This window comes from Liolophura sinensis, chromosome 12 (assembly GCF_032854445.1).
Source record: "Liolophura sinensis isolate JHLJ2023 chromosome 12, CUHK_Ljap_v2, whole genome shotgun sequence".
Classification (NCBI taxonomy): domain Eukaryota; kingdom Metazoa; phylum Mollusca; class Polyplacophora; order Chitonida; family Chitonidae; genus Liolophura; species Liolophura sinensis.
Genome location: NC_088306.1, coordinates 3464772 through 3489940, shown reverse-complemented (window position 1 = coordinate 3489940; position 25169 = coordinate 3464772). Strand labels below are relative to the sequence as shown.

The window sequence follows — 25169 nt, the reverse complement described above, 5'->3', positions numbered from 1 at the left end:
TAATCCCTCTTTTGAGCGTGTTTGACACCTCACCATCACCTAGACCCAACACTGTTCACGATTACAGAGGAATGTATACGTGGGAAACATTGCCTGCATAAAACAAGTCGTTGTGAGCAGTGTACTCATTTGTTCTATTTGGCTAGTTCCCGTACAGTTGCATTTGTAAAGAAATTAAGAAAGTAATTGATGTCAGCCAGCATTACATTGGGAGCCTGGGGGGGAAACCTGTAGCAATTCGCTGGACCTGAACTCAGTGACTGCATTCGTGAGAGGCTCACAAGTCGTGGGATTCACCACTAAGCCTCAGACGCCCTCAGCTTCCATTGATTTATTTATACTATTTATTCGATAGGCGTCTTTCCATTGTAGACAGAAGTGTAAGACGACAGTGTTTCATGGCAAAATGTTTGATCATACTGTCAGCATTGCACATAAGGAAATTCCGTCTTGAGACAAAATAGACCACACCATAACATAAACAACACAAACCAGTAATATAATTTGTAATACATATAATTTATCATTTATTTCGTCTCAGAATAATCTTACTTCGCCATGGAAGCTGACAACTCTTATCATTTTTGTCATAATGAACAAATTTTAACGAGAAGACAAACAACTCAGTTTCGTTCAGACACAACGAAAACACGAGCTGTACCTTGGGTGTTATGTGACATTTACAGCACTATGGGTGTACAGCCAACCGGTTAAAAAAAAAAAAAGACAATAATGCGATCATGGATATGACTTCTTAGTTAAAGAGGCATATGATTAGCAATAATGACAGTTGGATTGAAGACGTTTATCACTGTAATATCTGACATTACCGTCCTACAGTCAGGGAAAATGGCCGATTCATGGAACTATCAATCACCTGATTCCACACCCCATATATACCAGACAGTGGTAACTTCCCTTATGAATATGTAATACCTAATTCTCAATTTCAGAAGGAAAAAAAAAAAACAATGCAAATTCTCCCCTTTAAAATAGCCCGGACTAGTGAACACTTTCAGGAATGTTTAATAACAACTAAGTAACAAAAATGACACTTCGTTTGGCCCGGCAACACGATCTTTGCCCGAAGCCAGTTACAATCATTAAAATATGACAGACCCTTAATGGATGTGGGTGGAGCCAAGGGTACATAAGGGGCAGGGTTACATCACATAACTCCTCCCCCTCACCACTGCGACAACTCAAGTAGGCACTGTGCTTCAAATATATAGGCTATATATCTGTACATATAAATCTATTTACAGCATTCACACTTAAAACTTTTACGCATGTCATTCAAGCAATGCCTATAGTACAGTCACAGACCTGGTCACACCTTTTCATACATATGTACAGCATCACAAAATGTACAACATATACATGTACAGCATCCATCAAAGTACTGCAGAGCTATCTCATCTTAATACAGAACTCTCGTAACAAAACAACCACGCATGCCTCAAAACTTATACCTTCATATGGTCTGTGTCACACCCACCCTTATCACCAAAATCCTTGACAGTTCTTACCTTCTCGGAAGGCAATGAGAGGACCATAGACCAATCCACTTTCACAAAATTGGGGTCATTTCGAGAAAACGTTAAAAATATGTTCATGCATCATCAGAATAACTTTGAAGACCTTTATTAACGTACACGGCCGTTTAAAAGTTTCAACAATTTCACTGTGGTCTTCTTTGGTCTTTTCGGAAACATCAGCGCTCTCTCTCTCCCTCCTTCGAAATTCATCACTCCAATACTGTTAGGGTCACTTCCCACACACATATGGATGAATGACAGTCAGAACACGGGACAAATAATACCAGTCTACAATTAACATCACAGTTACATAATATCAGTTCAGTGTAGTACGCATACACAGATGGGATTCACCAACTCTTTCTTGCGTACAAAAATACTCAAATAGTTTTCTTGAGAGTGATTTCCTAATTAGGCTTCTGTCAAGCACAACACCTGTAGTTCTGCCTTTAGCAACAATAACTCTTTCACTCTAGACCCACTGTTAAAAGTTTAGGAGTGTAGTAATTAATTCACATCACAGAAATCTCGTTTTTTTTTTTTAAACTTGATGTGACAGATTTCATACTCTTCATTCCTCTAAAAACTGCTTGTGACAGCTTGTTGACATTTCAAAAAGATAAAAAAAAAAATCATGCGTGGGCAATTAATTATCCTGGAATTCTAGATATTCTTGCCACAAGGGGGACAACTCTTAACTCTCCATCAATGATAATACAACAAAACTATGGGCAGGTAAAAATTTTCTTAGTTGTACAACAGTGCCTGGTCTATATCTGTTAAGATTTGAGCGCATCTTAAAATGATTTTACACCTTAAATTTTTACTCACATAGTTCACAACTATTACAAACTACTGGCATTTTGACTGGAAGTTTTATATACAGTTTCACAACCACAGCTCGCTTTTCACAGAAAAATCATGTGTCGAATTGTTTTAAAAATATAAGTGTATTTTGTTAACCATTGGTGACGTTGTGCATTTTACATTGAAGCAGGTTCAAATAATCAGCATATCAGCTGGGAAATACAGAGATGGTGCTTTGTACCCAATAAAAGAATAGTATGCTCTTGTATTAAAGGCATTCTGCAATACTTTCATAATTCTACTGTTTCACAACTTTACAAGATCTGATATATTTTCCGACCACTCGGTCAATCAAGCGCCTTGTCAAAATATCAAAGTGAATCATTCTTCATTTTAACAGAAAATAATGTTCCTTAATCAGAATTTTAACAATCCAAAATTCACAAGGTCAAGTTTGCGTTAAAAAACACATAAAATGCACAGTTCAGAAAATTCTTAGAAAAACACTAGTGAGTCATGTTGTTAATTACCAAGTAAATTTTTCAACCTTATGTTTAACTTACAAACACTTCATCTTTCCAGAAATGTCAAAAAATAAAAAATGGAAAGAACAGTGAAGGCATTGTTACTGTAATGCAGGTCACTAAGCCAGAGATAAAACGTTCTCAGGGTGAAGTGTTCAGCCTTAACAAGATTTTACAACCCATCTTTTCGATTAGATCAGAATTATGAGAATAGCAACATAAAGACAGGGAAAAATTGTTGAGATCTAGGAGAAAATCAACTCATGCCGCCAGGGCCTAAGGGCAGTTCCAGGCAATTGCTGAGAGACCATGGCATTCCCCCCCAAAAGCTGACCAGAACAGATGGCCGGTGAATTCTGGATTTCATGACGACATTGATGTAAGATTAAAACCCTGTCCATCACAATGGCCACACTTTCTTTTGCACCTCAGGGGGCGTCAAAAGTCATCACAGGTTCCCACACAGACTGTGTCCAAAGTTGCACAAGGACAGCGACTCTTCCAAACAAGGGCAGTAACTCCGTGCGTCTGATCACAGTCGTTGTTAGGGCTATTTACAAAGCACTTAGTCCAGGTATCTGTATATGCCACTGTGTTTGGGAAGAGCACGCTACGTTTCCATGGCAACATCTGTGAAACTAACCGGTCATGGTTGAGATAGCTTTGCTAGAGTCTCTTGGCTCGCTGCTGCTTTCAAAATATTGTTTTCGTATTCAAGTTTACTGTTTTTCTCTTTTAACTCCTTGATCTGTTCCTTCAACACTGCCACTTCAGCTCGTACTGTTATCATCAAGTGACTCTTCACCAAGTCCTGTGAACACAAAAGCAAGAACACATGTAGGTAGAAATCAAACAGATAACATATTTGCCTGCAGGGTTGAATAACTGATTCATTATTTGACTGACTGGTTGATCAATTGACTTTCCGACAGCTTGAGGAAACAGCGGAAATAAAACTACAGCTGACGTGCAGAACAGAATAACCTCTTAAAATTGTAACCACAGCTTCATCACCAGAATAAGCACTGAACCAATGAGCACATCTGGTGGGAAATTGCGGCCATAGAACTGAAAACTACCTGAAATTTGTCTTCAATTATTACATCAGTGGAGATGTAGAACTCAAACGTGTGACAAATAGAGAGCACCAGATCTATGGACAAAATTCCTGTGAGTGAATGTACATGTAATAATGATGCCCCTTTTTATGGTGATTTGGAGGGAATCAATGTTGTAACCAGTTTTTATAATTCTACAGAGAGGATTGTAAAAGCTTTATATATGCAGGTAACGTTAGAAATTTGCAGACTTTCACTTTTGGGTGTGAAATCATTCATAGAGAATACTGAATGATGTTGCTTGGAGACGATTTATTCTATATGTGATCATTCAATTATGCTTCAGGTTCTTGACCAGCCATGGACTGAATCAGATCTGCCCAGTCAGTCCTTTAGGAATTACAAAAAGGAATGCCAAACACTTTTCAATATTTTCAATAACAAGTTCAAGGCAACAAACTGGGCTTGCGAAAGTATGCCTGTATTGGTTGGTAAAGAGTCCATAAGAATACCTCTTTATGTGAGTATTCTATGGGGTCGTTGTTCTGTGAACTCTTGAGCAAAACATTATGAAAATGTTATATTTCATCAGCATTTATCGTACAAAGAAAAGAAAAATGCTTAAATGGTATTCAGTTGTAAAAAGAGCAAAATGTAGGACGCAAAAATCCAGTGTCTAGCAATCCCCCGAATTGACCTGTCAAAAAGTATTTGCCTATAAATAGTTCTATATTATGCTATATTATTATGCATCCCAGAAACAGATAATGCTGGGCGAAGAATTCATATACGTTAAGTTATGTAAATACACATAATAATACACCTGACCTATTCAGGCAACTGTTACAGTGTAAAGTGTGTCAAAATTAACACTTCAATATAAATTCAGGGGGAAAATCATGTGTGAATTCCTTGTTGGGGCGTAACTTGACATCTACACAAAGGCGTTATATAAATTACATTTTTGCCTCTTAGGAGTTCTTGTGATAAATTCTTGTAATAAATCTTTACAACCATTTGATAAGATTACTTCGTCCACACTTTGCTCTACTTTGTAACAAAGACGTACTCCCATACATGTATATAAAAATATGACATCCCCATGGTGGTGTTGATTTGCTAAGCGTGTTTAGAAGGATAAACATTGTGTTGTTATGTAAAAGTTTTAACCACATCACTGAGCAGAATTCAACTGGTTATAGAACTTGAATAGGTATGTTGGTACATAAAAGTTCAAACCAGACCACCATAAAAGCAAAGCCCATAAAAAGTCAGAAAACCAAATTCCTAGAATAGTTATGTAGTCCTTTCTGACCTGTCACGTCAGACGTAGCGAATGAAAACTTCGTCAAACTTCCAATATACTACTCACAGTAAGCTGAGGATGAACATATACACCCAATATTAAGTTATTCAAACGTCTTAAATAGTGAACTAATCCGGTCTGGTCAAAAAGTCAATTAGGTCTTCTACAGGAGGAAACTGGGCGCAAGAAACCATTTCATTTTAAATAGTACCTGAGTGTAATTAATTGTTATTCATCAAGATTTTAGGAAACCCATTCAGTACGAAGTGATGGAGAGAACAAAAAAACTTACCATTGCTTCACCTATCTTGTTATCTATTGCCAATGTATTGGAACCACTGTAAAGAGAGAAAAAAAAAGGAGAGTAAGATCACAGTCACCAGAAAACAATATGTACTTTAACAAAGACTAACGGGTGAGATTGATGGGAAACTGTAAAGATCTGGAGTGAACATTATGCCACAGGACCTGAAAACAAGGAAATATGTCTATAAGATACAGCTTAAAGTTGATCCTGGGAGAACTCTAGTAATCTGGTCATCAGAAGTATCTAAACCTGCAAGTATGTAAAATGACATTCTCACTCTAAATTGTAGATAACTTGTGTATAACACAGAAATGTGTACATGTAAGTACTTTATTCAAGTTTAATTTATAAGTATAACGTTGTCATGTTTTGACTAATCAGGGGAGCTTTCCCAAAATGTATACCATATTTCACCTCAAGTTTAGCATTTCTCAAGCTACACATTTTGCTGGATTTTGCTTGATCCTGCTTGATATATCCACTTTATAGGTTTGATATATCCGCTTTATAGGTTTGATATATCCACTTTATAGGTTTGATATATCCGCTTTATAGGTTTGATATATCCACTTTATAGGTTTGATATATCCACTTTATAGGTTTGATATATCCACTTTATAGGCTTGATATATCCACTTTATAGGTTTGATATATCCACTTTATAGGCTAGATATATCCACTTTATAGGCTTGATATATCCACTTTATAGGTTTGATATATCCACTTTATAGGCTAGATATATCCACTTTATAGGTTTGATATATCCACTTTATAGGTTTGATATATCCGCTTTATAGGTTTGATATATCCACTAAAGAATTTTTTGTCATGTCTGATTAATTTCTTTGCTAGAAAAACTTAAGTGTTGGAAGGTAAAGTATCATTTTAAGTGCAATTTAACAAACCCAATTTTAGGTGAAATACAATAATTGAAAATATAACAGTATGATGAAATAAAATTCCTTTTGCCTGGACTGTTTAATACTCTAAGCAACTACAGTCCTAATGCTTCAGGATATGTAATTCATGTCCAAGCTGTACAAAATCTCACAAGGTCCCCAACAAGAGAAAACTATGTAAGTTATAGCCTTGCTGCTCACAGGATGGTGACAGGTCATGTTACAATCACGTGTATTAACTGTTATCAGATAACACAGACATAACAACAAACCACAGATGTACATATCCGTCCAAAAGTCACAGCCGTCTAAAAATAGCCACTCAACTTTCCTGATGTGAGAGTACTTATCATTAACACACAAATGTACTGACAAGGAAACCACAGTGATATGTAATGGTGACGACTGGGTTTTTCAATACCAACAGTTATCAACCTCTGAATAACTCATCTATTAGGATTCTTTACGATGGCATCGAAATTACTTTGCGTCTTAAAATTCTTGTGCTGGGCGAAAATAGCAGAGAATGACGCTTTACGATGGAATAAAAATTTCATTGCAACATACATTCTTGTGCTGGCAGATAATGGAAAATTCCAGCCTCTATACAGACACGCTTCTAAGTACATGTATATGTACAACATATGTACACTATACCTATGTATTTTTTTTCCTTTTTGGTGGGATGGGGGAGGGGGGTGGTGACATTTGCTTTTTCATGTGTCAAATTTTTGATGACATGAAAAGAGTGGGGAAAAAAAAAAGAACTTTTACAAGTGAACAATGGTGATGAACTTGCAACCCCCAAAATGCAGCCCTGGATCACCTAAAAATAACCATGGGAACAGAAGGCTAGAGAAGGAGGCTCCACTCTTGACATAGTTTTCACATTGCACACTTAATAACCACCTGAAGCCTGCCGACTGTTCCAGCCATTTGAGCCATTTCTCCTGTTCGTTTGGCGCCAGTGTTTTCCACGAGTACCAGCTACAGACTTAATCGCAATCTGTTTACTCTTCCCTTCTCCTAATAAAAACGCACACATGTAAACTGGCAAAAGATCCTGATCAAAACAGAGCCAGATCAATGGCAATCAAACTGCCATGAGATTTTGCACAGTTGGGGGCATTTATTTGGACTGCAGGCCCCTCAATAAGAGAACAGTCCACGTAAAGAGATAGGACGTCAACAAGGTGATCGAACAAATTGATCAACAAGCAAGAAGACAGAATGACGGCTGGTTGCAGATACAAATATGTACATGTATACTATATACACCTGGACATATATGCATCTGATTTAAACTGCTATTTAAGTTCCAGTTATCTTATTAAATTTCCTTAATATAGGATCACTATCTTTCCTGGCATCTTAAATAACCTTAAATAACATTTTGCCAAAAGAGCATTTTTAGGGGCAAATAAAAGTCGCAGAATACTATTTTTGTTGTGAAATCGAAATTTTCCAGTAGAATATCATGTCATGTTCCCAGCAAACCTCAAAACACCTTTCTACAATGAACAGAGCTTTCAAAATCGAGGAAAAATGGGCATGTCAGTCATGGACGAAATTTACAGTCATTTAGGGTAGTTTATATGTGTTGTTTAGTCAAATACACCTACATGTGCCTCTCCCAGGCAATCAAATGGTAGACAAAGAATGTACATTTGAGACTTTATACAGTATATAGGTATGTAGCTGACAACTGAAGACTAACTCGAGTTTGTGACCAGAGCTAGTGTGCTTCCTGCTCATGTTGTACAGAAGTTGATCAGTTATAATAACCTGTACACCTAATAACCCCAGGTGACGATGAGGAAGTGTCCGGTGTATTTGTCAATCTACGTATCTGGTTTTTGCAGCACACTAAAAAATATCCCGAGAATATATTCACATGTGTCTACTAAAACTTCAACTTTTACATGTATATCACTGTACATGTGTACACTAAAACTTCAACATTTACATGTGTACACTAAAACTTCAACATTTACATGTGTACACTAAAACTTCAACATTTACATGTATATCACTGTACATGTGTACACTAAAACTTCCACATTTACATGTGTACACTAAAACTTCCACATTTACATGTATATTCCTTAACAATCACAGTATAAACTGGGAATTGGAAACGTTGTGAAAGATATGCGAAACCTGTGAGTGATATACATTTTGACAACCTGTGTGAATTTCCAGTCATCCTGTTTTATGGCTCTCGTAATGTGTGTCAAAAGAATCAGTATGAATCAATACAAAGTTCTTGAATACTGCAGACTCAGAATGGAGCCATGTACACCTGGCAAGCTCTCTTGTGTCTACACTGAGCCAGGGAAAACAACGGGCATCCAAAAAATGCCCTACATCTAGAGGGCCAAGGGTTAGAATGCCCTATTTCCAAAATTCACAGGCTGCAGGTCTTGTAAGATCAGATGATTGGGAGGTGGGGGGGGAGGGAGGGGGCAAGTTCTGAGGCATGACCAGAATCAATATGCCCCTCTGTCAGTGGTCTGTTTGAACACTTGAGATGTGCAAACAAACATAGGCCAGGCACTGTTCACCAACAACTTACTCTCTGGTGCACAGGAACCAGGGAACTGACTGGGCTGACCCTGGAGAAGGGGATTATGTTCTTTTTTCGTTAAGAGTCAAAGGGGAAGGGGGGGGGGGGGGGGGGGAGGGGACAGAGAAGCTGCATCACTTCATAAACACCTGTTTCATCTTATCTCAATTTAGCAGTAATTTCCCAGTAGCAGGCCTGGAACCTCTGCTGTCTGTGGCAAGCAGTCACTGGAGGCAGAATGCCAAGGCTGGTTTCCAAGACTTATCTTTTTACACAAAATAAACCCCTCATCCACAGCTGCAAAAGAAGCAAGGCCTGATAATAAATTTCCCTGAGAGTGTACCTGCTTCAGGAAGTAAGTCATCCTGGAAAAGAAGGCACCAAAGGCTGCCCAAGACAAATCATGTTTAGTATAAAGCCTGAACAGATATTCAAGCCAAGACGAAAATGAAAATGTGATGGTTTGTCTTGACGAATTACCAGATCTAACAAAAGCTGACGAAGGCATGACATGAAATAATTTCAATAACGGTTTCCTAGAACATATGTACATGGCCATACATGATGCTGTCAAGTTTTGAGAACATGTATGTGTATATACTCAATGGACGTACTCTTCATGAGAGCACGATGCACACGCTCACACGCACACTCTTCCTTAAAGTTATCAACACCTGATTTGTACCCTCAACACTTGGCATGTAGAATTCACCATTCAGTGCTGCAAATGTTCCAGGTTTTAAAAAGGGGGCTGGTGAGGGGTGGGGAGAGGGAACAGGGTATGGGTTTGAGGCCACAGTCCTGGTTTTTTTGCAACCAGCCTCAAGGTACTCATCATTTCTACAGCTACTGAGAAGTGCACGTAACACAAGTTGAGAACAAAAAACAAAGGGCAGAGTCGAAGGTTAGCCAAAAACACCTGCACATCCTAATGAGAGGTGACAGGCCAGAACAATGTACTCTCATGGCATAAATCTTTGTTTAGAACCAGTACACTGACAGGGGTTGGTCCACATGAGTAGTTTGGGCACAGTTTTCACTCTCAAATACGCCATTTTCCCATGTGCAAATAACACTAAAACATTCATTTTTTTTCAGTTGGGATTCAAAATGTCTGAATCATAAACCTTTACAACAAACTCAAATGTCCTAGATCAGGCCCACCCGGATGAAGGCTAATCAACAAGCCAATATGTTGTCAAGTTGTCAAGATTCCTTCTGATAACCATGCCCAAATCTAACAGTAACCATGTATTATTCTCTTCTATCATGGCATGTCTGATCTTCTTTTCATGCCCTTGTGATGTATTTCCCATGCTTCAGGTGACATTACAAGAACTTGGCCAATTATGTGACAAGTCCATGCCGTCAGAATCTGACACAAAAGGGGAAGCCAGGAAGATAAAGACTGTCAGATTACCGATTTGTCTTGGACTAAATTCCTGGCTGACCTATATTTAAGTAGGTCAGGGGAGGTCACCCTGCTCATCCCTAAAGAGAGGACATTTAGAAGTGCCCGTCCCTTTACCGAATTCCATTAGAGCTGCTTTACCAAGAGAATTAATCATCTGAGCTTCACTGCTTTCAGCACACACTCGTGTTAAGCAATCCACATGTAGTGGGCGACAAGACGCTGTGCCTTAATTCCTTCTTATTAGCAAGAAATCTTCTCATCCTTTTTGCATGGAGTTCAATAGATGATGGCTGGAGGATTAGAAATGTGGGCGTCCTTTGGCCTGCCTGAAGCTTGATTACAGTACACAGACGTCATTTCTGACACTAAGGCAAGAGACGATGACAGACTTAATAGGGATTAGGCTCTTATCAAACAGACAAGCTCTCGTTGACGTTCTCAGGCCAAAGTCATGATAGCCATTCCCTTTTCATTTCAGATACCCTAGTTCTTCAACGCTTTTCAACAACTACTGCAACCAATATTTCCAATTATTCTGAGAGAACAATGGCATGTAGGGATATAATTTGTACAGTTTTATGAAGCTTGCATCTTTAGTGACACAAGCAAATCATTTTAGGTGTCATTTGCATAATAAATGCATAAAAAAAATTCCACTGAAAAAAGTTCTTCAGGGGTTGAAAAGGTTAAAGATTTACAGAAACTTCTGAGCAATTCAAGTATTTTTTATCCTTGTAACAAGAAACAGGTCGAGCACACACAATATACCCGCAATGGTCATGCTCATGACGTGCTAGCGTTACACAATATCACTCATGACAGACACATGTTACATATCCTTCAAACTCTCTCTTAGTACATTAAACACAAACATTTTCACATCTGGGCTGGAATGGTCATGCCATTCTTGCTGAGAACAGTTAGCATGTTATCAATCCTGCAGTGACAACAAGTCCCTGTGATCGTGGTCATTCATCTAGGCAGCACAGGAATGAATGCAAGTTTCTGGAATGTATCCGGTTACAAAACTTCACACTCTATAACTCTAAAGGCATGCATCGTAGAGCAACAAAAATCAACCCAAATATGGCAAATTTCAAAACTAAATATGAATGTACGCAGAAAAGTAAAATTTTTTTTTTATTTAGTATGCATATATAATCAATGCAATCACAGGCACACTTTGACAATCAGCACTGTTGTGAATATATCAACGAAGAGTTGAGAGAGCCTCAAAAACATAAGATAACCCAGCTTAACTTCCACAAAGGTCAAACATAAGCAATCATTAACTTTCACCTGTGTTTTATAAACCAGGTAGATCACCTTGAATGAACTAGTAGGTCATCGGGGAAATAAAACTGTTTCAGAAATATGAGTCCGCAGGTGTTTGTGAATGCCTGATATCTGTGCTATAACAGCTGATAAATTCTCAGCAGGATCAAACAAAGTACAAACGGACTCAGATATTCTTAGACACGTTACTTTTGAATAATATAGTAACTTGATTAATGAACATAAATGTGCTCATTTCCTACAGCTATTCCTGGCAGGTTTGAAGCATTCAAGGTCATCGCCTTCCTTCATGTAAAAAACAAAAAAGTTAACTGTTACGCCTGGAATGGTGGCAACACTGCATTACGTAATAAAACAGGTCCTTTGCAAACCAATAACAAGTTCTGTCTACAGGTTAAAGTACATGTATATGTATAACAAGAGCCGTGTTTTTCACCGGATTATCTATAGAGACTTCATTTTGATCCAAAAGTGTCCCGTAAATGATCTTTCTCTGAAGCACGTTTAGAAACGTGTCTAAAACATACTGGCACATTGCAACAACAACAACAAAAAAATTCTAGCAAACTTGAATCCTTTCATTAATTTAGAACGCATATATAATCAAATTTACATATACATATATGAAAACGTTCTCAGATACTGCCATACACAAAGGTGATCCACATACAGCGTTCACCTGTAACATCAAGCCAAAGGTCCTTGCAGTGATCAAGAGTTCCAGTTACAGAACGTCAGTATCTGTAGATCTACCATCTAAAGTTCAACAACTGTTTACCAACATTCAACAGACAGAATTCAAGGTACATGTAAAGAGGCAAGTGTGGCCTGAATTTTCCCTCAGAAATATGTCGAACGGCTGGCACACGCTTTTTCGTGTACCTACCCGAAAAATCCTCTAACTCGGTCTGTGATAAGATAATCTAGAATCAGCTGCTGGTTTGACCTACTTTGACATCTTATTTGCTTTTTAACACAGACTTATGCCAGAGCACGCCACCATTCTCCTACCACAACCTCGCCTACAAAGTAAATCCCAGGTAAATAAAGGTTAAGGTCAAGTTGTAATCAACATATCTGTGACCCATTTTACAACAGGTATGGGTCAACTACCAACGAAGAGTGTCAATACACTTGCACCTGTCAGTCTAAAGCCACAAAAACTTGTTTTTCGAAGACACAATCCAAGGGATATCGATTTAATAAATTTGACTTTCATCAAAGGTTACAGAAAAAAAAATACCTTCAAATCAAAAGTAAAAAAAAAATCAGGTTAGAAAAACAACTTGCTTCTTACTTCTTCAACAAGTCGCTTCCAGCAACTTCTTCATGACCTTATTTCAAAAAACAAAGCATTTATAAAGCAGAAGACATGAAGACAAAGATGGATGAGAGGGTCACTTTGTCCTTGTAAATATCCAGGCTACAACAGGCAGTCTGCTCCTCGCACAGGTTGGCACTAACATTCATGCATCTCAAATTGCGCATTTAGTGGCGTAGCTATAGGCTGATTGGCCCATGTTGACATTCCAAACTAGTGTAAGGTGTAGACCCTTTGGATGGAGTTAACACACACTGAGCTGCCAAGAGTTATCACTGAAAGGGCAATGCTCTCTTGTACGAGTTAATTGGAATTCGAAGTTACCGAAATCTGATGAATGTTACAGTGTGTACAGTAACTCTCAAAAATACAGTTACAGGAAATAAAATGTTTTCATGGGAAGATGGTCATTCAGGGAAAAAAAAAACTGAGACTGTAATTATCAATATTTGAAGACCTCCATGTATTCAGCCACTGATCTTTCACATAATCAAAATGCATGTCAACAACCTGCACTTCCAGTACATTAGTACTTGAGCAATGTTGATGACCGCTTACATATCAAACAGGACAAAGACAAAACAGCTGTCAGAAAATGTCGATCACAAGCACAAACAATGCAAATACCCCTGACCTCCTCCAAAACCTTCACTGAAATCAAACAATCCAACCATGTTCCAGCAATAAAAAATATAGCATTGTTTTCATGCCTTCCAGCAGGATATTGAAGTGGAATTCTCCATCACTCCCTGAAAGCCTTTGAAAACAAATGCGAGAAAATGACAACATATCAAATGCTGGAACATATTTTTTCCAAATCCATTTTTAATCGCTGCAATAATTGCTGCTCTTGATTTTTCACAAAATTTTTATTTATTGAGTATCAGGTAGCTAAATACGGCTCTCTCTCTCAACCCTTGCCCCCACCCCTCTCTCCTTTTTAACTACAATGTGACCTCCAGGTGAAAATAAATGCTACGTGTAGAATAGTATAAAACTGAGTGAGTGCATCTCCCACAACATACGGTGGCTGGTAAACTTCAAACATGTGGCACCCCCTATATTAATTTTCAATGCACAAAGATAACCGATAAAACCACAACCACAACTATGTCATAAAGTCATCTCCTATTCCTCACTCAACCAGAAGATTCCCCGAAAATAGGGTAATTTTAGCTCCAGGTAATACATATATGGACACAAGAGTACAGGTATTGATTGTTACCTGTCTGGGAGTACCAATCAAGATTTAGCGTTTGTGGAACAGTGTACGGCAGGTTACATATTCACATGAACATCCACTTAACCAAGCTTATGAACAAACAATTAACAAAGACTGACTCCTACGGCCTTGATTGCTCTGGAGTCATTAACAATCTTGTTTGGAACCAAGGCTAAACCCTCTATATACCATCCACGCATGGTGAAATTCCATTGCTACAACACACAGTGTCTGATCCAGGACAAATATTGATTGGACAATTTATTATGTTCAAATATCAAATGAGCCAGCAAAATAGCTCAACTTATCCAACATATCTGCAAGCTTTCATATACCAGGCATTTCAACTTGCAGTGTGCGACTTCAAAATGCCTCTTTCACAATACTTCCCATGCATGTACTTAAGCTAGTAGGCCTGGTATTACTGCCAAATTGAAAACTGTGATAATTTTTCACAGCAAGGTGTCTTCCAAGAGCAAAACCAAAAGTCAACAATATCAAATGACAGTTTCTAAATATTCAGTCAAAATGCCAGCAAACCATTCTGAAAGTGTCAGCTACAAACTGCTACTCTGAGGTAACAGAATAATGGTATCTACACACACACAAAGGTGCTATTAACATATGATAGTTGGCATTTTTCAGTCTAACAAACTCTGAAGCTGCATGTATTTGTATGGTCAGAAGAAGTCTGATATCACATCTGTATAATGAACACAAAGCAATTTTGTGGTGACCTGCAGTCTGGCACTTGACTCCTGGTGGTGGTATATATTACAGGTGTATTACGAACTAACACTTCAGGACATGCCACAAGCTGGTTTGGAATGTTTGTGTGAGTTGGTGGTGGTGTTTGGCTGGGGGGTGGGGGCTGGGTATGAGAGCAGTGGGTAACATAAGCACTCTGAGGGCAAAGCACATTAAGTTAGACATCTGTTCCTACATGTATATTAATACAAGCTATTCCGTAAAGCAGAACATAAGAAGTACCAAGGAAATCAGCCAGCTTCATGTGCAAGTTAAAAGATGTATGGTCAAAACTTAATGCACTGATTTCCACAGTAGGTCAATACTACCACATAATGTCCATTTATTGGTCACGTGAAAAACTCCACAGATTCACGGCTGATTGATTGATCACACCTGGCCAGATTGACGTTTCATAACAACAGGTGCCAATCAGTGTGAGAGTGACCGGTGTCCAGCTGAGAAACAGATGGTCAGAGCAAACAGTTAATCAATGCTGCATTGTCAGCCGGACATGCTCAGGTAACAGGTACTATTACTATTTGTCGTCAGAGAAATCACACAGCTAAATGCAACGTCAAGGCCAGTTAATTTACGTCATACACTGCAGGCTTATACAACAGGCTCATACAACAGGCTTCCAACTTTGATAACAATACACAAAGTCTACAGAAAATAAAATCCCTCCTCCCCCCACCCCTCCTGATAAGATAATGTGGTATATTTCTATCATATTATAATACATTTAATTCATGAATGAATTTTAACATACATGTATTATCCATACAGGAAATGTGGTGATTCTTAAGCACAACATAAAATAATCAAACAAATTTTTTTTTTAATTTTAAAATTCTTTATCTTGCAATAATCACCATTTGTCCTTGCATATCTAAGACGACTGGATACAACACGGTTACATAAATCCTTGTGCATGTACCACCAGCTATTTTCTAACAGACAATTTGTCCATGATATTACAAAGGAGTCTAATGGCCAGCCAGCCACTCTGCTCATGTATGAACAACAATTTCACAGTCACCCCATTAACCTAAGGATGGCGATGACGACAGAGATCCTGCGACAGTGTCAATGGTTGGCCGTGGGTGGAGGTTGAGTGGTAAGACATGCAGTGTTACAGGGAAACACACTGCCACATACTCTATAACGCAGGCTTTATCTCAAGGGGTGACTCATCACCCACTGGGAAAACACGGTCTTTCACCAACCTACTTTTTTTTTCTCTTTCTCCGTCACAGCCCTTTTTTTTTTTTACAATGAATTATGTAAGGCCAGCAGACAGGCAGCCAGCCCTGGGGAGAGGGAGAGTCCGTTAGCAGGATGGAGACAAAGAGATAAGCCTCGCAACACAATCTCCTGATCAAAGGCACAAATATGTACACATTTATTAAATTTCATTAAAGTCTAAGGCAGGCACATAAATCAGCACATGATTCTTTAACAACTTTGAAGACAGCACAAACAAAATTTTACAATAATGTCATATGCAAATTTGAATTTTTGTTCTGAGTCAACATAACGCCTGCCACATAAACAAGTGTCCTGACCCAGTAAGAATACTGGCTGAAGAACAATTCAGGTTGATAACTCGCACATAAATGTGTAGTGGCTGAAGGTTTAATTACATAACATACTGTGATACAGCAAAATGCAGTCAACCAGTGGGATTACACAATCTTACAGGAATAAGATGTGGCCAAGCTTTTCCTTTTATGGGTTATACTTTTCTAGGGTATAATCCTACATTGTCTCATAACACATAAGGTTGTTCACCAAACCACAGAGACATGGACCAATGCCATGTGCTTGTCACATGTCCACGGGACGGAAAATAGCCACGAATTCCGCGGACGGATTTCTGTGCGACAAGGAGCTTAAATGTTACGCAATTCTTAAGTCAACAGATTTTCTTTTGTGGCATGAGCAAACAGTGAAATTCCATGACAAAATCCCTCCCTGGAATTGCTTACGTAAGTTGTCCAAAAAAACAGAGCCCATTTTCCGTTTTAGCGTCAGCTGATCACAATAAAACATCATAAACACAGCAACAAATGTTACAGCAAAGTTCAAATCCAACACAAGGCCATCATCAGTGTTCACTAGAGACTGTCACTATTAACTCAAGGCTTGACATCAATGTCAGGGGGACCACTTGCTGTCTGTGTCATTCCAGTCTAATGACTGGCCACACATTCAGGTAGATATATCACTGAATGGGTTCTTGGGTCGGCTTTTAAGGGTTCCTTGACGGAACCACTAGGGGCGTGTTTCACAAAGCCAACGTAGAGCTACGTTAACTTAACTACCATGGCGATGTAATACCGACAGTACTGGTCACCATTGTAGACACATGCACATCACGATACCCGCCTTTAGTGAAATGGGCCCCTGGGCGATTCAAAAACCCAAACTTAGTAAAAACAATAAAAGGAGATGATGTAGAAATATACTCTGGCATTGACATCATTTTAACATATAAACCAGGGGCTTTCAGAATGAAAATGAAACTAAATATGTTATTTTCTTATGAAGAGATAAAATATAGTTAACAGGAGTATGAAAAATAAAACTATCACAAGCTTCTTGCAAATGAGATAAAATAACTTTAGAAGGAAAGTAGTGCCTACCAGTATTTTATGATAATATACTGAATGAAACCTAATATGGCTTTCTTCAAAATTACAGAGATGATGACAGAAAAGAGAATGAGGATATGAAGACTTTGTATACTGACACTCTGCTCTGAAGCCCAGGTATTCCGCCCAGAAGAGACAGAAACGATGTGGACCAGGTATCTGCTAGCGACGACGATGTGTTAGCATTTATAATGTCTTCCTGATTTGGCAAAGGTTTAGGCTCGGGGTTGAAGACATAGCCTCCCATGCCCGCAGCCGAGGATCTCCGCTGGACGCACACAAACGCTGAGGGGTAACTGCCCTTTCTGCGGCCTATCCCCAAGTCCCAATCACCCTGTAGAGCTATATCAACATCACCCATAATCAACACGATATTCTCAAACTCAGCACACCGCTAGAATAAAAGTCCAGTGGGTCTGGATCAGTACTGGTACACTGGTTACTGTCTGCTTGTCTCTAGATAACCACTGAGTGAGTTCAGATTCACAGGACTGGGTTTTTCCTGGACACTGAATCTTGAGCGCACACGCACAGCCTGCCTGGCAAAGGCCTCACAGCAATCTGACACAGTTACCAGCTAAGCCCTCACAACATACCGCCTACCACCACATGATCAAACATACGCCCATATACGGCAAGCACCTCATGAATATTCAGCAGTTCACCAATCCAATGGCTAATGAATATCCATAGCCTACAATCAGCTGATCCAATGAGCTGTGGGTATGAAGCAAAGGGAGGAGCCACAGCTAAGAGGAAGACACCATGTGTCCACTGTGGGGTTGACAGATTTTTTATGAGACCCCCCCCCCCTCTCCCCTATACCCTTATTATCTAGGTCACCCTGTGAAGGTTACAAAACCGACTTTATGAATATTCATGCTGACAGAGGCCAGAGGAATTTTCCAAGGCTGTACCTGCAGCAGACTATAAAGCAAGGCAATAAAACCATTTATCACTGAGATTCATGACAGTGGCTTTAAGCTAGGCTCTGTGAGCAAACAAAAGGGACATACAGACAACAGTTAGGTCAAGGTCAGTCTGACTCTTCCTTTTCAGCTTTCCCATCCCCATCCCTACCCCACCCCACCCCACCCCACCCACCCCCAAGGGGCCCATAAGGTCAATGCTTCCAACTGCACACATAACCACCTCCCCCAAAACAAGGCAATATAGATTTGTGGACAGGTTTTGTTTTGAGGCCTGGCTCATGTAGCTGCATATATTGTCAAAATGAGACCTACATTGATCAATTTCAAAGTAAGATGTTTTTCTTGCCAAGAAATGCATTATTCTCTGCACAAAGAAGGATAAAACAACTTTGGCAATATTTCAGATATTTCGTGTCAAAACAATGTTCAAACAAGGAAACCTGTATAATGACAGCACCAATGTGTATGACTGTAAGGTAACCAAATACTTCCCCCATTCTGTTGTCAGAATGGTATTGAATGCGCCATTAAACTCAATATGCCATGCAAAAACATCCCACTGTACACAACAACGCAGCCAGTTTGGGGTCACTCGACAGGCATGCACCCTAATTAAATCAAACCATTTGCGCCAAGAAATGCGGTGACTAAGCATGGATGTCAAAAAAGACATCATCCTTGAAGCTTATCAAAATGCTGCAATTCACCTAAAAATTGCCCCAAAATATGCATTTTGGTGTCACAAAATGTTACTTTTGGTGCTGAAACTTACTATTTTCCAAACACAAACAAGCATCCCAATACCGTTCTAAGACAAATAACACTCATAGTATCAGAGAAAATGAGTACCTTAAGTCATGGGACAAACCTATTGGGTCAAATTCTGTATTTATGCCCCGGTGAAATCTTGTAAACTGATAATGCAGAAATAATATTTGATTTCTGATACTGAAGATATGAATACTTGAAGTCTTTGGACTTTCTTTTCTCTAAGAAAAGACTCTGATGTGGTCTTGCTAAAATACAAGAAAATCCAAAATAATATGTGTGGACTGGTGCATGTGTGGCAAGCGTACCTTAAAGTAACCATGATGCTAAGTTCACACTGACCGCTATGTGACACATAAACATGCTTTTAGGAAATCAATATGAAGTATTCACTATCTGAAAATGTCATCATTAAAATGAAAGGGAATAGATGTAAAAAAGACAACAGCAAAGTGTTTCCCCTGAGATTGCAAAGATTATGACCTTCCAGGACTTTCAAACCCTATTAAACTAGACTTCCTCTGCACATTGCAGGTGTGCTGGTACATGCCATGTCTTTCACACCCCATGACTTTCAAACCCTATTAAACTAGACTTTCTCTGCACATCGCAGGGTGCACATTGCAGGTGCGCTGGTATATGCCATGTTTTTCAAACACCATCACTTTCAAACCCTATTAAACTAGACTTTCTCTGCACATCGCAGGGTGCACATTGCAGGTGTGCTGGTATATGCCATGTTTTTCAAACACCATGACTTTCAAACCCTATTAAACTAGACTTTCTCTGCACATCGCCAGGTGCACTGGAATATGCCATGTTTTTCAAACAACAATTAACTCCAGCATTATACTCTGTTCATGTTGACCACATCTGTCGGTTAAATGCTTTTATCACCAACATGAAAAAAATTCTTTTAAAAAAATGTCCACCCTGCACCCAGCAAAAGGTATGCTCTACTAACACCACAGCTGTAATTTTCAAAGCAGCATGATAAAATAAAAACATTCAAAATGGTGCTGTTCATTTACAAGGGTAACAGTACCATTTGTCTGAATATAGCATGAAGTACATGTGTGCTATCTGCTTTAACATCTAAATCTAAAACATTGAAGACTTCTCCATACTCCCCCCACACAAAATGAGTGCCAATTTCATCACAAAACTGTCGTACGTAGACGTAGGTACGTGAAAAGAGCTACGTTTGTGAGATTTTCTCAGACATTTCATCAAACTACGTGCGGGTCAACAGGTACAGGCAGGGTGAAGGTCATTTGTGCTGAAAAAAAAAATCCATCTTAATATTGCTGTTCCTCAGGCTTAGTTATTACCTTAGGAAATTAAATTTCCATGTTAGATGGACAGAACACAGCAAAACAGTGTGATAAACTGATACTGTTGAACAGCAGGTAGCCGAGGGTGGTGGAGGTGCTGGGAAGCGGGGGAGGGGGGAGGTGTCCGTAAGAGATGATGATTAAAGAGGAGTAAATACGTGTAGCATTATGATGGGTATCTCCTTATTAAGTAACGTGCTATGTTCTGAATGCCGCGTACGTCATACCTCACACCATGCGTACATGCAGCACGCTTTCTGCATGTCAATGATCAAAACTGAATAGGCGTCTTGTGTACATGTCACTCTGTGGTTTAAGGTCACAGCCTCTCCCGAGGCCCACTTTCATCTGGAGTGTTAAAATATCCCGGATAAATTAACACCTTGATGTACATATATACACAGCCATAATACATGGCAGAGTTACTGTGCAAATAAAGGAATATGTCTACACTACAAGGGCAGGAATCTTTCTAAATACTTAAAACATCAATGCATTTACAGATATGTACACATACGTGCAGGGTTTCTTCAGAATGGTTTCTTTCATTCATCACTTCTGCGTTTTATTCACAAATAAAATTAGACGACTAAACATTAATAATAAGCTCAAGCAAACTTAAATATTTCGCAAAATAAAATTAATTTTGAAAAACAATCGCGACTAACGTACCTTTGAATAGGACTGATCAAGTCCTTGTCGTTAAAAAGTTCTCTCATGATATTCCTCAATGCTATAACCTGCTTGGATCTGCCGCAGCTATACTTTCACCTACACTATGGTGTAGAACTGTGCAACTGTAAAACTAGAATAGGGGAATTTTGAGTTGGAACTCTTTTGTCGTCGAAGGTAAAAACAGTCCTACAGTGTCATGTGACTTGTGGAAAATGATAGGCAACCTTTGTTGACATTAATTTACTGATTACCTGTCTCATCCTTTTCCACAGGCAGAAATGACAATTCTTTCCTTTGGGAACTTCTCCAGTTCATAAACCTTCAGATTTTCAATTTCCTCTATCATTAGCCTAATCTAAATTACTTTTTACGACACTTTTTTCAGACATCCATGTTACAGTAAATGTGATTATAAATTGTTGCCTAACATTTTTGACAGGTCACCTGATACAGTTGGACTTTTTCTGCCTTCATCAATAAAAGATTTTGAAACTCCCCTACTGGTACCTGTAATCTGACTTTTTCACGGATGTGTACTAAAACTGGCCGACAGTGCGGACAACAGGTCAGCTGAAAAATTGATTACAAAATGGTCTTGGCACTAGAGCTGTAATATGTTCTATCCCAGGTACATGTACACTAATATCCTGTATCAATGGCTAACACTTTACCCCTATTCCTCAACCTTTTCACATAAGAAAGAGCAACCTTCAGTGCCATTCATGCACATTTTTAATTTGAGATAATTTAGAGACAAAACTGCACTGGTTGGATTGGCCCGTTTCAGGGCTTCACAAAAGGCACAATTTTATCAGTCAACACAGAATAATGTGTTAAGAATACGCTTGCATGAACACCTTGCAAACATGCAAAAAGGTTGAAGAATTATAGTACAGCCATGCTGCTGACAAAGGCAAAAACAGCTGAGTGTGCTATTAATATTAGTACCAATGGTGAAATCCGAACAGATGACGAACTAAGCTCAGGTCAAAACAGGGTGTTAGTCGAGACTAGTACAGGTGGAAAAGCTGTTCTTAAACGCAGGCTCATGCTTAAGGCTATGATATATTTGAGAAGTAGCCTCTCTAGTTGCAATGCCAGCTCACAGGTATTATTTGGGTAATTCACGATCACTGTATGATGGAGAAAGAAGCCATCCTTTGGCTCTCAGGTTGGATTGTTGTAACTGTAAAATTATAAACACACTGCACACAAAGGCTGCATTTGTTCATGATTACACACTAAAACCATTGCAAATCGTTACACAATAAAATGTATCAGCTGGATTATGTAACATGGTTACAGAATGCTCAAAGTGGGCCAGACCTGAAAGGTGATTTATCTTTATTACTTGATAATCTGGGTTAATCCATTTCAACAAACTATTAATACTTATCCAGATAAGCTATTAATATCAAACAATAGGTGTTAATCCTCACGGACAAGGTGCGATTAACAAAATCCATCTCTATGTCTCTAAATAAGGAGAGAAAAACATGACCACTATGGTCGCTTTATGACCTCATTATGGTTTTAACTTCAAATGATGTTAAAGAGCTAGAAATATAACTGTACGTGTAAAGATGTTGTTGTGAAGTCTGATGTGTTTACATTGTACGTAACACATCTGCGTGAATGGGAATCACTGCTAACAGATTTTTTCTTAAAAGTCAAGCTAACTACCCTAGATGACCACAAACTTAGTCCATGTCTCCCTTGCCCATTTTTTTCTGATTATGAGAGTTCTATTGAGTTTACAAAAGTGTTTTGATGTTTGCTTGGAACACGGACAGATATTCTACTGGAAAACTGTAAGTTTCAGCACCAAACATAATAATGTATGACATTTATTTGAATCTAAAAATGCAGTTTAGTGGGCGAAATTTGGTATCACTTAGGGTAATTGTTTGATTTTGACTCTAAAGGCATCAATTGCTGTTAAGAGAAACATTTATCAGTTCCAGGCTCAAAACATATATTACAGTAACATGCACTTTTCTGAAGGGTATATACTTGTATGCAACAAATTTTGAAACTTTTGAAAGCTTAAAACTTAAAATATTGACTTTATTATCAATCTGAGAAACATAACTTGTGACCAGAACAAATCAGACTGAACTCTAGCCATAGGCCCATACAACTGGTGTCACCACTTTGCTCTTCACCTCCTGCTACATCTAACAGTGTGACTGTGCCCCCTCACCCCGACCCCCATGATAAAACCACCTTTACATAAGGCAAATCAAATACACCTGTCCCAACATGTGGTCAAGTGGTCATTCTGAGGTCACAGGAAGGATCCATTGAGCAGACTGAGGGGGAGAGGGGAAGGGGGGAGGATAATGCTTAGGGCAGTAATGGGTTTAGGTCTGCCTCAAACAGCCTCTGCCCCACTTCCTGGGCGTATCTGTCTGTAAGGTCACAAAGACCTGCTCTACATCTGCATAGAAGTCAGAGTTTAGAGTTCATGTTTACAGTCCAGCCATGGAATTGACCTCTAAAATGAATTGTGAGCACATGAACTTATCATGAAAATGGGTTGCTGGATTTTCATAACTGGCACACAGTACCCTTATTGTGAAAGGTCTTCGACAGATAAACCTAAACAGTTTAATAAATCACCACATCATACCTGACAAAGCCATTTGTGAATTTTGAATGATCAGATACTCTTGACAGTGGCAAATTGACACTGTTAACAAAGATGAGGGAGTGTGTGTGTGTGTGTGGTGGGGGGGGGGGGAGTAGGAGGTGACATTTGGCTTGACCTTCTTGTCAGAGGCAAAAATTCCCTATCCACTGTTCAGTATTTATCAAGAATGCATAAAATCACTGCCTTTCCACAAATATCAGGCTTGTACCTTTACTATTTCTTGTGCTGAAACCATTGTGATGTTCTGAAAAGCTATGAGATCCGCTTCAGAAATTTTAGGGACTTTATTACTCATGTTTGAAAGGAAACATGTGCACAGATGAGGCAAATATAATGAGAAAGGAAACGTGCACAGACGAGGCTAATACAGTGAGAAAGGAAATGTGTGCACAGACGAGGCAAATATAATGATAAAGGAAACGTGCACAGACGAGGCTAATATAGTCAGAAAGGGAACATGCACAGACAAGGCTAATATAGTGATAAAGGAAATGTGTGCACAGACGAGGCTAATACAGTGAGAAAGGAAATGTGTGCACAGACGAGGCAAATATAATGATAAAGGAAATGTGCACAGACGAGGCTAATATAGTCAGAAAGGAAACATGCACAGACAAGGCTAATATAGTGATAAAGGAAATGCGTGCACAGACGAGGCTAATACAGTGAGAAAGGAAATGTGTGCACAGACGAGGCAAATATAATGATAAAGGAAACGTGCACAGACGAGGCTAATATAGTCAGAAAGGGAACATGCACAGACGAGGCTAATACAGTGAGAAAGGAAATGTGTGCACAGACGAGGCAAATATAATGATAAAGGAAACGTGCACAGACGAGGCTAATATAGTCAGAAAGGGAACATGCACAGACAAGGCTAATATAGTGATAAAGGAAATGTGTGCACAGATGAGGCAAATGTAGTGAGAAAGGAAACATGTGCACAAAGGATGCAAATATAGTGAGAAAGGTGACTATTAACGTTATTTCAGAAGTAATAGCAAAAAACTAACAGGATTTTTACTAACTGATTTTAGACCAAAAATCTGTTGTACAGACTCTTTAAGGGTTGACACTTACACCTACAATCTACAATACAGATGGTTTACCGAGTCCCTTTCTTGCCACACTGGTAAATGGTGCAT

At 38.9% G+C, this 25169-nt stretch overlaps 1 protein-coding gene across 1 annotated transcript in view; it reads right to left on the bottom strand.

The window, feature by feature from the left end:
* Positions 1-3154: 3154 nt before the first annotated feature.
* LOC135479195 (TSC22 domain family protein 1-like) overlaps positions 3155-25169 on the bottom strand; it is a 92969-nt gene continuing 70954 nt past the window's right edge. Inside the window, exons 2-3 of the mRNA XM_064758980.1 lie at positions 5526-5571; positions 3155-3680 (exon numbers count right to left, since the gene is read on the bottom strand). Coding sequence (XP_064615050.1) covers positions 3516-3680; positions 5526-5571 — 211 coding nt within the window. The 3' untranslated portion in view covers positions 3155-3515. The remainder of the gene's footprint in view (positions 3681-5525; positions 5572-25169) is intronic.